The sequence below is a fragment of the Channa argus genome, chromosome 2 (genome assembly GCF_033026475.1).
Source record: "Channa argus isolate prfri chromosome 2, Channa argus male v1.0, whole genome shotgun sequence".
Classification (NCBI taxonomy): domain Eukaryota; kingdom Metazoa; phylum Chordata; class Actinopteri; order Anabantiformes; family Channidae; genus Channa; species Channa argus.
This window is the reverse complement of record NC_090198.1, coordinates 27,524,393-27,538,762: the sequence shown is the minus strand read 5'-3', so window position 1 is coordinate 27,538,762 and position 14,370 is coordinate 27,524,393. Positions and strand designations below refer to the sequence as shown.

The following is a 14,370-nucleotide window of genomic DNA, read 5'->3' as shown; positions in this document are numbered from 1 at the left end:
TGTTGGTACCAGGTACTAGTTGGTCTGAGTAGTTCAGAAACTGCTTCTGCACTGAATTTTCCCACACAATGATATCTGAGCTCTGAAAAGAGCTTGTTCGTAGCTTGTTGATGTCTGGGTTTAGAACAGAATGGCCCGACTGGTTCAAGCTGACAGAATGGCCACAGTAACTCAGATAACCACTCACCACAGCTCCGGTATGCAGCAGAGCATCAGTGGACGCACAACATGTCGAACCCTAACACTGCAGCAGAAGAGCACAACTGGTGCCACTCCTGTCAGCTAAGACCAGGAAAAGGGCTACAACTGTCAAAGGCTCATCGAAATTGGACAATAGAAGATTTGAAAAATGTTGCCTGGTCAGACAAATCTCAGTTTCTCAGAGTCAGAATTTGTGTTAGAGGTGTAATGGTGTGCGGGATGCTGTCTTGGCACACTTTGTGCCCCTTAGTACCAACTGTCCATCACTTCTGATGGCTGCTTCCAACAAGATAAAGCTTAATGTCACAAAGTTAAAATCCTCTCAAACTGGTTTCTTGAACGCTACAATAAGTTCGCTGTATTCAAACCAGATCTCATCCCAAAAGTAAAGCACGTTTGTCAGTGGCACCAGGTGTGTTAAATTGGGCTCGCATTTTATATTTGCAAGTTGGTAGATCTCCAGGAGTCTCAAGTAGTTTGCTGAGAGCCTTCAGACAGCCGGAGAGGGATATACAAATATTTCAAGACATGTAGAGCATGTACCAGTACTGACTGTAAAGACAGTAATCCAGAAATGACAAAGGAACAAGAATATGTGGTCTGATGAAACCAAAGGTGAATTATTTGGGCTTAAATAGGAATGGTTTCAAACGAATAAGGTGAAGGTTTCACTATGGCATTTTCAGTGTCCACACTTAAAATAACTCAAATCTTGTGTTGTGGTTTGAAGAAAGCTGTGCATGGCAGAAAACTAAGCAACTTGGCGACCCGGTCGACAATTGCGCCACAAAGAACGAGCTAAAACAGAGGCTGGAGTATACAAACGCTGCTCAGACATCCAAAGAGGTTGAAGCAGGTTACAAAGGCATGAGAAGACAGAATATTGTTAGAGAATTTTGTAATGATATTATTTTCATCATTTTGCTCCAACTTTATTTTTTTTAATTTTTTTTTTTTACACACTCCTTGACCATTTTTGTTACTTTTGACGATTTGTACAAGCTGAATGTGTATTAATGAAAAAACATTTTAAAATGTAAAGTTGTTCTGATGTTGGAAATGTATTTTGTTACTTCCACCATTGTTGTTTCTTCTCGCCATCTCCAGGTGGTCCCGGCCCTCTCTGGTCAACGGCATCTTGGAGTTTTATTCCATCTTTCTGTCACGTGACGGTGCAGAGCCTGTGTTAGTCTACAACAGCTCAGAACTTTTTGAAGACCACACCCTTCGTAACCTAACCCCTGGAACTGTTTACACCATAGCAGTGGCCGTGAGTCCCCTGCTCCTTCATGTATTTGATTTACATACATCGTCACAAACGTCCATATGTTAATGCATTTGTGTGTGTGTGTGTGTGTGTGTGTGTGTGATTTAGGCCTGCACAGGAGGTGGTTGTACCTTAAGCCCTTCCATCCAGGCTCGGACTGAGGAGAGCACCCCAGAGAACGTTCCTGCCCCTCTTGTCACCCCTTTGTCCTCACACGAACTTAACGTCAGCTGGACATCCCCTGACAAGCCGAATGGTGAGAGGAGCACAAATACATGGAATAAAACATGCACATATGTACACGCACATTTATTGTACAATGTATATGTATGGATGTTTAAATCTAAGGTGAGCTCACACAGTTGGCCAGTGTTTAGTAATCATCATTTTTAGCGTGGATTTCTCTTTGGACACAGGTAAGACATGAGACACTAGTGAGACATGAAATATGTAGAAATATGTACTCACACCTTGAATTAAAGATCTGCCACTGAAACGACAAACAACCTGTACGTGCCTCAGGTTTACTGTACATGTGACTGTGCAGTGGGAGAACAAATGCAATCACGTGTGTGCGAGACATAGAGATAAGACAGTTAGAGAAAAAGGAAAGGACAGAAGCCGGAGGGGCGGGGGCATAAAGGACCGAGACAGGATGAGAGAACACACATACAATTTGAGACGGAGACCATCGGTGAGGGGGCAGTGCTTCACCAAGCTTCACCTTTAAGTGGATGAAAAGTGCTCCCTTTTGTCTGAAAGGAGAACTGCAGGCTGGAGGCGCATGGACTCGCTTTTCACTCCGTTCTTCTTACCTTTACCTAAAGCGTTCACAGACAATAAGAAGCCACTGCATGGAGCTGGTCTAAGCTCTGTTTTGACTAGGACTAGGTACCTGGCCTTTGACTTGGATCTGGAAATAGACAGTTGCCTTCATAGTACAGACATTCAAAGTTGTCAACAGAGAAGACTTTGTAAAGTTTAGCTATACAACACAGTACACTGCGTTGTGCCGTGCGTTTCTTCTCGAAGAAGCGTGTACAGTAATTGTTTGCGTGAACACTCCAATTATTACAGCATCTTATTTAAATGTACATAAGATGGCAGCAAGCAAAATCGTATTTGAAGTTATTGTGTTAAACACACCAGCATGAAAGGAGCTGTAACACGGGGCTTCACCGTATCTGTGGGGTTAAGGAAGGGGTCCCGGCAGCATCTCTTTCTTGTGATTACTCCACTGTCTGTGATAAAGGCACAAAAATATCTTAAACAGATCATTTAAACACATTATAGTCCAACACATTTTTGAAAACGTATAATTACAGACGTCAGTACATTTACAAATCACTAAGACGACCACTTACTGTACTCGGAATTGTATATTTTGAATAAATAGAATACTAACCTCATTGTGATGGATACTACCATCAAGGACAACATTAACAAATGCTTCATCTCATGAAACCAAATGACCTGAGTGATAAAACCATCTGAGGATTTCCTACCCCATTTCACAGTCTGTGACATACAGCGCACTGCTACATATTATCAAATGTTACTCCCACAGCGGTTACAATATGTGTAATTCCATAGTGTGTGTGTGTGTGTGTAATATGAATGGTGTGTGTTTTACGCTTAATGCCACATGAGTGCATTTCGCACCATAAACCCTGTGATGTGTGTGCACATTAGCCTGGATAAATTACGTAAAGCTTTTCTCATCTGATGACAGAAAGTTATAATAAGGGAGACACTTAATCATGATTACCCGATTATCTCATGCTTAAAAAGCTTTAATTTTAGCTTGAAAAGAGAGTAGAGCCAAGTTCCCTTTTTTCCCTCCATTGACATTTTTTTTTTTTCACAAATGGACGACAACAATGATAATGGTGATGTGTTACAGAGGAGTATGAATCTGTATTATTTTCTCTCTTTCTCTCTCCCTCTCCGTCCCCCTCTGTCTCCCCCCTTTCTGCCCAATTCCGCAGGGATTTGTGGGGGATAATCCTCTCGGGGATTAGGTCGGGGCAACACGCCGACAAAGAGGGGAAATAAGCCTGTTATGCATTCGCTGCTTCATTTCCCAACCTGTCTTTATTACAACCTATACTGATACAGGCTTATTCGTACACACACGCACGCACGCAAGCGTCCACACACATATACGCATACACTCTCACACGCATGTGATTGGCCACATTAAGAGCTTTCCAGATGTAGTTGGCATCCGTGGGGTTTTTGTGTCTTCATTTCCCTGATGCGTAGATGTGTATATCTGTATTGAGCAATAATAAAACCCACACATGATTAAAGCAGAATAGACTCTTAGTTCTTAGCGCTGATCTTTTGAGCCCCCTGTATGCATTTTTATTAAGGAAAAGCACATTTGGCACCGTACTGTTTCATTTTTTTTTTATTAGGCAGATGTAATGTAATATAATTATCGTGCGTGTGTGTGTGGATGAGTTTGTGTGAGTATTCACTCTGGTACCACTGTCCTTCGCAGGGCCTTTTATTCTCATAATGTTTCCGGTTACACTTGATGTTTCAGCGCTGTAGTCATCATGAGATCACACTCGGACACACTGATTGGCAGGTCCGGCGCCTCTAAGTGGGATTTCATTTGCAGTGCAGTCTAACGAACCAGACTCGCGTTGTGATCCGGATTCCTCACACGCTGCACACGGTGTTACGGTATCTTAACAGACCAAAGCAAACGCAGGGTGAATATCATCCCAAAAAGACAACAAATTCCTAAAATGACATCCAAGAAAAGAAGGAATGGATTTTGGACAGTTCTTTTTAAATAAATAGAGCAACATTTGTTTTTTATTTGTAAGATTCAAAAGGCTATAACATCGGGCAGCATGAAGTTTGTATGTTCTCCCGCTGCTTGCGTGAATTTCCTCCCACATTCCCAAATTGGTGAATGTGAGTGTGAATGGTTGTCTGTCTGTGTATGTCCTTTCACCAATGGACAGCTGGGCATCAGTCCCCCTTTGATCTTAAAGTGCTGAAGTGGCAAAATAGGTTCTCACTGAAAATGTGTGAGGTTCACATGTACAGTTTGCTCATGTCTTCATCACATGTTGTGGTTGTTGTTGTTGTTGTTGTTGTTGTTGTTGTTTTTTTACAGGTGTTATAACCAGCTATGGCCTCTGGCTGGATGGAGTTCTTCTAAACTTCAGTTCCTCCCAAAGGCACTTCGTGGTGGACGGCCTCTCCCCATGGAGTCGACATATACTCAGGCTGCAGGCCTGCACTGCACGTGGCTGTGGGAGGGGACCAATGGTCAGTGACTGCCTCCTAGTTACCGTGCTAAGCAATGTGGTATTAATGCAGTAACCTGCACAATCCTCTGTGGTATCTTTGTGTAAAGATCACTGATGTGACCACTGAGTAACCAGGCAGTGGTAGTGATGCTAAAACAGCCTTGTCCTTGAAATTTCTCTACAAACTTTTTGTTTGCTTCTGATCTTACTTCTCAGACTCCTGCTGCACCGTTTTTTTTTTTCTACATTAACTGTAGTTGCCTGCACTGAAAACAAAACAGGCATCAAACACTACTTATTCCACATATTGTTTGGACCTTTCCCACGTTGAGTGTTTAGAGTAGCAAAAATAAAAACTCCAACCATTTTTTTTAACTGGGTGAATCATTTCAAAATGGTGGCTATGGCAAAACACTTACAACTCATAGTTTATGGGCAGATTAATGATGAAGCCTACAAACCTAAGCATGTAGTACTGTGTGTACACACAAACTGTGTGTGTGTGTGTCACTTGGTGTCATAAAGGTGATCAATTCTCACAGCTCAATAATGAGGGTTAGTGTGGCAACAGTGACATTTGGTAGGAAATGCCACTCCACGCTCAACGATGTCTCTGTCAACAGGCCGCACTTTGGGGCATTTTTCCAATACAGTCTCCATATTTAGTCAAACACAGCAAGAACAGCTGACACGGCAAAACAGAAAGAGGAGCATGTGGGAAAAGGGAGGGTGGGGAGGACCGGATGGAGAAGGCGAGAGAAGGAGATGATGGAGGGGATGGGACGGGAAGAAGAAGTTGATCAAAGAAGGGAGGGAGTTTCGGGAGAGCAGTGAAATGAGGATGATGATGATTAAGGAAATGGTCAGAGCAAACCGAGAGACGAGGTGGAAACTGATGATCTCAAGAGCAGCAGAAGAGAAGGTACCAGGAGGGTGAGGCTGGATGAAATGAGAGCAAAGACAAAATAGGGAAAAGGGTGGCCTGAGATAAAAGATTCCAAAAGCTATGATCACCAGCTTCATCCGATGTCCCAGTTGGAGGAATGAGTGTTCATAAAATTATAGTCACAAAATAGTAAAAAAAAACAGACTTTACATTTTTGGATTTGATCGTGTTTTGGCTCATTTGACTTGAAGAAAGCTAATGAATGCTACATTAAATTTCGACATAATCGGCTGAATCAGTGAATGTCTACTGTAGCTCTGGCATTGGTTAGTAATATCAAGAGGAATACAATATTCCATAAGCAGCCGTACAGGCCCAGTTTGACTCGAACTACACGCTGGCATTTCTCTAATTGAGGTTTACCAGCATCTTATGGTCATTAAACTGTTGACAAGCACACAAGAATCCTGGAGAGCAATTCATGTTGTCCAGTCATAAAGGGGAAGTCCTGTGTCTCCTGTGTCTCCTGTGTCTCCCGGGTCATTGGCTATTTTCCACTTTTTCTTTGCACACACTTCATCTCGTCACCATTATTTCCATATTGATTTGATATCTTGAGCCTTTCTTTAAAGTTGGACGTCTGAACTGTACGTGCTTGTCCGTTGTTCAGTGGTTTTAAAGAAAAGTGTGCTTGTGTGTTCTTCTTGTGTTAATTAGGTGGAGATGCGTACGTTAGAAGCAGCCCCAGAAGGCCCTGTGCTGCTGAAACTGACCAATCAGAGCTCACGATCAGTTCGAGCCCGCTGGACAGTGCCCCCCCGGCCAAACGGGAATCTCAGCTACACACTGCATTACCAAAGCGAGGGTAACAAACAATTTTTCTCTCATACACACAAACAAAATAATTAGTGACATCATATATACGTTAAACCTGAACATACAGTTTAGTACAGGCTGCACAGGCTCCAATCCGCTGGGCTTCAATGTTCTCAGGTTAGGGAGTATTAAACGAAAAGTTGACGAAACTTGTATTAGATGAACTTTCTTTGTAGTTCCCATAGCCTCATACATTTCTGGATTAATTTGTAACATTTGTGCTGCACAAACTCACTGGTTTAATCCAGGTTTATGTGCAGTTTATCTCATCTGACACCACAAGTCTGCAAGTGATAAAAGCTTCCATTTTTCTTTGAGGGTTAAATGTGCAAAACATATATTGTCACGCAACCCAGGGGCAGAGCTGTTGCATTAGTTTTTACAAGTTGCCCTAATAAAGTGGCCAGAAAGTGTAAAACTATTCTCACTGCTAATGTCCTCTGATCACTATCATTGCTGCAGTGCATTTTCTGAGAAAAGACTTTATTAAGAGCAAGTAGAACAATATAACGCAGTGCATCCACACACAGACACTCTCCTCATCTGCAATGACATGAAAAGGTGAAGCGAAAAACAGAAAAGTCCCGTTTGGTTTCTTATCGCCTGTGACTTGCGAGTAGAGATGACATCAGAGTGTAGAATGTATATGAGTGATATGAGGATCGAAGGAAGAACAAAGACGAGTAGCTGTAAAACAACAGCGTACGGAGGAAGGTGAGATGGAAAACTCGTGTATCCATAGATGTATTGGAAAAGATTGCGGGCAAAAACATTGGAGGCGACCAACAAAATAGAAGACGGCTGTACGTGGAACGAAAAGGTGGGAGAAGAAAATTGAACAAGATGAGACAAGGGGCACACACACACACACACACACACACACACACACACTCATTCTCCAACTTACACATATTTACTAAGTCTCTCGCTCTCTCTCCTTTCCATCACGCACACACACACACACACACACACACACACACACACACACACACACACACACACACACAGTCGGGGACTTTGATCTGCACCTCACAGAGGACCAGACGGATTAAAATGAGTGGAGAGAAGGTTGGAAGAGGTGCGAAAGAAAGAGAGATGGTGTTTCGCTCTGGTTACCCATAACTCCTTGTTTCTTTGATATCCACCACCTTCATCAGTTCACACAGAACTGACATGTTTGCACGTGTGCGTGTCCATCTAAATGTATTGGATCAGCTTACGCAGTGTATTTTCTCAGCCCTTTCCTCTGACTATCCTTGCATAACCTCGCTATGGAGACCTCTCCTTTCTCATTCTCCCTTTTGCTTTACCTATATGTGTCTCTTTATGAATTGCTCTGATGACTCTAATAAATAGATGTGCCAGGAAAAAAAAAAAAACTGTGCCACAGAGATGTGCCATCTCTGTCTTCTTCACTGGATTTATAGACCATGCTTGGCTCAAGACCTTACATGTCTTTCTTTGTGGGACTCTGTCTTTATTAGGTGGTGATGGCTTGTTCGATGGAAGCGCAGCGGCAGGCGGCTGGTTGTCTGTGACGGACCTACGGCCCTTCACCAACTATAGCTTCAGGATCAGAGGATGTAACACACAGGGATGTGTGGAGAGCTTGCCTCTCAGTGTTATGACACCTCCAGCAGGTACACACACCACCATGTTTTTCTACCACCTCCAGCCACACAAACGTCCGCGCTCTCGTGTCCACCTTTGTCATCAGGGGACCTGTCACTTGCCTTGAAGCACAGGCTTTATGTTAAGGAAGTAACACTGGAAACAGAGGAAGGCTCAGCATGAGCTAACGCAGCCAGCAGCTCTGCTGCATTTGAGGTGTTCAGGGACCGTACAAAGTGTAGGTCATTTGTGTCTCACGATCAATCAGCGTCTAAAAGCATATATAAATCAAGCAGAGGGATGTACGGAACTGTGGCTCCGAAATTAAGGACTAAACCCCCCATTTACATTTCATATTACACTTGTACCATTGTTTAATGGTTTTAATGCATGAAAGCAATCAATGCAGCTCTTTGTGATACATTTCTAGCTGAAAAAAAAACAGCCAAAGCTAAAGGGTGCGGTCACATGGCCTCCATACTGTGTATATTTTCACTTTGTTTCCCAATCTACACACAAGACGTGAACCAGATTAATATCTTTTTATGACAACTTCCTTTTTTCGTGAACTTGAAAAGGTTCATTTGAATTGGTTGCTATGCTCAACATAAACATTATTCAATAAGTAGCAGTGATAAACACACACACACACATCACTGACTTCACTTAGTGGTCTGGTCTCATACTTCTGATTTACACAGGCACTGTGTGTGTGTGTGTGTGTGTGTGTGTGTGTGTGTGTGTGTGTGTTTTGTGTGAAATAGTGGTTGATTGTGCATACGGATAAATGCCAATGCTGATCAGAGCAGTAACACTAACACACACCGACGTACACACTTTTACCGCTTTAGCTAATGTGAACAAAAGTCTGGAATACCTACACATGCAAACACACCACACCCACGTCTCAGTCAGAGAACAACAAAAAGACAGACTTCGGAAAGTTCTACTGTTCAAGTTCGAAACAAAGGCATAAGAAAGTATAAATTTTAAATACCAGACGTTTCCTCTCTTTCTATCTCTCTTTCTACCTCTGTGCCTCTGGCATCTCTTTAGAGTTCTTTAAGGCAAACTGTCTTGATGCGTCCTTGTTCTATGAAAGAACAGAGAGAAGATAGCGGAGCAAGAGACAGAGGAGCAGAGGAGGAGGAGAGCAGAGAGAGAGAAGTGAACATAAAAGTGCATAGTTTAAAACGATTAGTGACACCTCTGATATTGTACCTGCTAACACAGCACGAGAGAGACACAGACTCACCAACACTGTGCGTCTGTGTGATGTATGAGTTTTGTGTGTTCTGCATCTGTGTGTGTGTGCGTGTGTGTGTTCGTCAAGCATCGCACACAAACGTGACTACATTTAAACATAATCTTTATTAATTCTTTATTAAGAAGTAGAAACTACAGGTTGGCGTCAAAAAGATGTAATTACTACAGGTTGAAATGATGTAATTTACAACTGAATTCTCCCGGCAACTCACTTCTCCTTTGTGTTCGTTTAGGTGAAATTTGACTTCACTGTTTAGGCTTGATTTTATTATTATTATTATTATTATTATTATTATTATTATTTATATTAGAAGTAGATTTAGTAAAAACCTGCTGTCAGAACAACACGCAGACCACGTGATTGAGTCTGGTGACACAGAGCACACACGGTTATGCAAACGAGCTGTCTGGATGCACATATGCATGGTCACACAACTTTCTTCCTGTGGGCCAGTCAAAGTCTGCAAAAACCTTTTAAACAATTCAGAATAGGAACATGCTAAGCTGGAAGCGCCAACGGACGGAGAGTCAACTAAACTTGGAAGCAAAGTTAAACAAGATATTTACCGTAAACAGCCTACAATGCAAACGCACTTATTACCAGCTCCAGTGTCCGAGTCCGAGAGAAAGTTGCTACATTTTCCGACCATGAGCTGTTGTCTAATTTCTCTCTCCACTCTGCACTCACCCAAACACGTCAAGGCAGGCTGTGGCCCACCCCGAGCCTGGTTTATTATTTTTCTTATTTCCACGGTGGGACATGGGGGAAGACAGGTGGACGTTGAACAAAATGGACAATTAAAGTTTCTATATATGTACTAACATACAATAAGGGGTTTAGTGTAGTGATTTATGTTGGTGAACCACTGCTAAAATTATTCAGTGTTCAAAAAACATCTTAAGCGTGTGTGCGTGTGTGTGTGTGTGTGTGTGTGTTTAACCACCATCTTTAGGATGAGATGTCTTCAGCAATCAGACTTGTTGTAGTGGAAAGTGTGTTTGATTGAAGAGTCACTTTATACATCGAAGGGCCTACTCTTATTTCACGTAGTCAACACTGGTGTCACTCTGATTTTCTCCTCGTGTTTGTTGTCCTTCTCTCTTTCCTATTGTCTGTCCACACATCCCGTCTCTTTCCGTTAAGAGTACGGCTATCATCGAGGTGTTGGTACTGATTTTCTAACAGTAACGGTATGCTATCGTGCTCCGCTGGAAAAGAGGGGCAGTCCTGAGAGGACAGGGTCAGAACAATGTGTGTATGTATGTATTTGTGTGGGTGGGGTAGAAAAAGTGCCTCTTGTGCTGGTGTATCAGTAAATCTGTCAGTTCTTTGTTCCATTCTCTTCACAACCACCACAATCTTTTTGGCGTGTTGTTTTTCCCCATGCGTCTTCTGTCTTTCTGACCCCTCTTCCTACAAATCACATCTTTTCACACTCCAATCTATGCAACGCCGTTCCTAGATGGAGGGTAGCAAAAAGATAAAGGACAATGTGAATATGAAGTTTACACTTTTCTTCTTGCTGCCTTAATGTAATTCTTCTTTATTCACCACTTCCACCTTTTCTCATCAACCTTCATTCGATCTCCTTGTCACCACCTTCTCTCTCGTTCCTCATAGCCCCAGACGGGTTGTCACCTCCAACGATGGCTCATGCAACTAGTGCCAGTCTGAACGTATCCTGGTCCGCCCCACTTCACTCCAACGCACCAGGCCAGCTCCACTACAGCCTGCAAATGAGGACATCCCCACAAAGGCCTGTTACCAGGTGAGAGTGACAATAGAGAATAAAGTGGACAAGTTTGCACACAGCAGTCCATGGCAAAGGCAGGTGGCTTGAGACAAAGACGTAGACATAAACCCACAGTCAGATGATGACAGCAAGCACAACAGCCTCACAAATATTCATGTACATGCACATAAAAAAGGGGTGCATGATACAGCACATCTGAATATGTCACATCAATATGACAGACCATCAGAAACACACAGGGAATGAGCCAGAGACACAGGGGGTAGAGTCAAAAGACAAAAAAAAAAAAAAAAAAATCAAAGACAGGGCAGAAGGAGAGAGTGAGAGAGAGGTAGAAAAAAATGTGGTAGAATAAAAAGAGAGAGGGCGTGCATCTGATATGTATTCATTACATGCTTCCTGACAACAAATTGCAATTTAATCCAAGAAGAGGAGGCTCTCATTCTGTGGTAATAAATAAATGACTAGCTACATGTATTATATATCAGACAGCCATGCCCTCCTCCTCTTCTGCTATGGAAATCTCATTGTCCCCTGATTTATTCATTCATTCATCCCTTCTATCCATCTGATGCTAAATGGTCAACGGACCCTCATTTATGACAGTATTCTTTTACTTTGTCCCAGATTCCTTTGTATGATTATGTGATCAGGTTTGATACTGTGACTTGATAAATAGCAAAAGTAAGAGTGTGCAGTTTGCAAAGATAATCACTGTTTTGTAATATGACACTTGTCTCTTGACAGTTTCACAAACTTAAATTGTAATTCATTCTTAGTTGTCTGCTATGAGATGTAGTGTTTCTAAAAAAAAAAAGATTTTTTTCTTCTCTGGAAAAAACAACAACATATACAACCGTGTTGCATTTTGCAAAATATTAGGTATAAACTGGTTTGTTTCAGGTAACCTTTTATAACAGAGCACTAAATATCCATTTATATCAGAAAAGTTGGGACTTTTTCTAAAATGCAATAAAAACTAAAATCACTTAACATTTTTTTATAACATTACGGAGAAAAGATTTTCCATGTTTTACAGATCAGTTAACCATATTCCGCAATTTGAAGCTAATTTCAGGTTTTGATAACTGCAACACACTGAAAGGCTGTGCAGTTTGTGGTGAAGCATGTAAAACAGTGCAGCAGGGAGACGGGGCTGCTGAGCACAATAGATTTTTACTCAGTGTCATGTTAACGCTAGCTTAAGTTGAATAATTTGGCTTTAGGGTCTCAACCGTTCACATTTTTCAACTTAACGCTAAATAATTCTCATTCTCACCCCTTCTGGAAGTTCAACTCCCCTCGATCACCTGAGTGCAGTGACTGTGTTTAGCTGATTATAGCGCACACCTGGATCTGGCGGATCCAGTTACTGGTGAACCAGTATCCTGACCAGAATAGAACACGCTAATTAAGTCTGTGCTTATTCAAAGAAAGACGTCAGGGGTTGGATACAAGCACATTTCATCATAATTTAACATGTCTTGGGGTGAAGTTCATGTAGAAATCGGGCAAAACTGCCTAGAACAGGATGCCCTCAAAAACCACGTGACCGTGCAAGAAAGAAAGTAGTGAGGGAGACCCCTGAGACACCTGTGACCCCTCTAAGGAAGTTACAGGCATCCGCAGCTTTATGGGACAGTGGCAAAATAAACACTAAATGCATAAATACTTTGTGTTTGTTGTAGGGTATGTAATGTAACTGTCATCTTCGCCTCCCAGTATCCCTCCTAGGAGCCTACCAGTTTACCAAGAACTTGCAGTTCAAACATCTGGCTAATGAAACCTCAGCCATCACTGTAAATCATGTTGACGTTACGCCCGATGAGCACACGCAATCTAGCGAGCTGTCCACTGCTGAATCTGTGGGATTAGCCATTTCAACATGTTGGGTAAATTAGAAAGAGAACATATTTGGACTAAGGCACAACATAAGGAGTTGTTAAATGTTAAAGTCATACGAATGACACAATGTTAAAATCATATAAAGGACAACAGCGTTTGGTGATGTTAGCACACGTCAGCATTGTTTTACCAGATCCATATGTTTGTCGGTAAATACATTTATGTCCATCCACTCCTAGGCTCGTGGAAAATGCCACAGACATCTTCTCCTACAATGTAGAGGGCCTCTCACCGTACACACAGTACCTGTTTAGAGTGGTGGTTTCACATGCACATGGGCAGACAGCTGGACCCTGGGCAACCCTGCTCACCACGGAAGACAGTAAGTACGCACATGTGAGACTGAGCATACTTGTTCCTCATAGATGCATCCACTTGCAGACTGAGTGCACACGGATGTGACACTAGCCAAAGAGAGGGGCAAGTGATGAAGAGGACCTGCATTCCATTGGTGGCCACTGCTCTCTACTGCTGTTCTGTATGCTACCTGTTGCCAGTGGTTGTTGGCATTGTTGTATCATACTGAATGGTGCTGCCTGTGTGCTCATATCAGCAGTACTACCGAGTCTTGCATGTGACTGGCTGGCAGGTGGCTGGCAGCATCTGGCTGTTAGTTGGCTTCTGCCGTCAGTTGGCCATCAGTGCTGCTGAGTCAAAGTTAAACTGAAGGAGTCTGATCTCCTGGTTTCAGGTGATGATCCAAACAATAGCCTCATGCATCAAACATATGGCCTGTGGTTTGAAAAACTGTCATCTGCCCAGATTTATTCTCTGAATGTATTTCTTAATACCTTAATGTTAGTGGGGGTTGTCAGTTTGATCAAGACTGCATATATCTAAAATAAGAAATAAGGAGATGTAAATATAGGCACAAGCAAGAGAGGTTGAGACGGTAAGATTTACATACTCTAAGGTGTGTGTCTGTGTGTGAGTGACCTAGCCAGTGTCATTGTGGGCTAATTGCTGTAATAGAATCATATTAACCATTGGAACAGCCTCCTCAGTGCAAAGTTATAAATTAATTAGCACCATGCTATTATCACATACATTATGATTAGGCAGCTGGGATTTGCATACATTGAATGGATGCACATGTGCACACACAGAAATGTGTATGTACATTATACCAACATTACACTGTAGTAGTACAATCACACATACTGATGCAAACACACAATTGCAGACATTTAGGATGTATTGCGTTATATCCCCATGCCGTTCACATTGGTTTACAAAATGGATCAGTTTTTCAATACAATAAGGTAAAAAATAGGGAAAATCTGTGTGTAATCTTCCTTTCTCCCTTTGTGGTGAGCTTCTGTGTGTGTGTGT

The 14,370-nt window shown here is 42.2% G+C and overlaps 1 protein-coding gene across 1 annotated transcript in view; it reads left to right on the top strand.

Annotated features, from left to right (window-relative positions):
• The window catches only part of ush2a (Usher syndrome 2A (autosomal recessive, mild)), a 190,351-nt gene that overhangs the window by 85,650 nt on the left and 90,331 nt on the right, over positions 1-14,370 (top strand). The window contains exons 42-48 of the mRNA XM_067488984.1: positions 1,309-1,471; positions 1,577-1,724; positions 4,605-4,759; positions 6,344-6,491; positions 7,987-8,142; positions 11,001-11,148; positions 13,218-13,360. Coding sequence (XP_067345085.1) covers positions 1,309-1,471; positions 1,577-1,724; positions 4,605-4,759; positions 6,344-6,491; positions 7,987-8,142; positions 11,001-11,148; positions 13,218-13,360 — 1,061 coding nt within the window. The remainder of the gene's footprint in view (positions 1-1,308; positions 1,472-1,576; positions 1,725-4,604; positions 4,760-6,343; positions 6,492-7,986; positions 8,143-11,000; positions 11,149-13,217; positions 13,361-14,370) is intronic.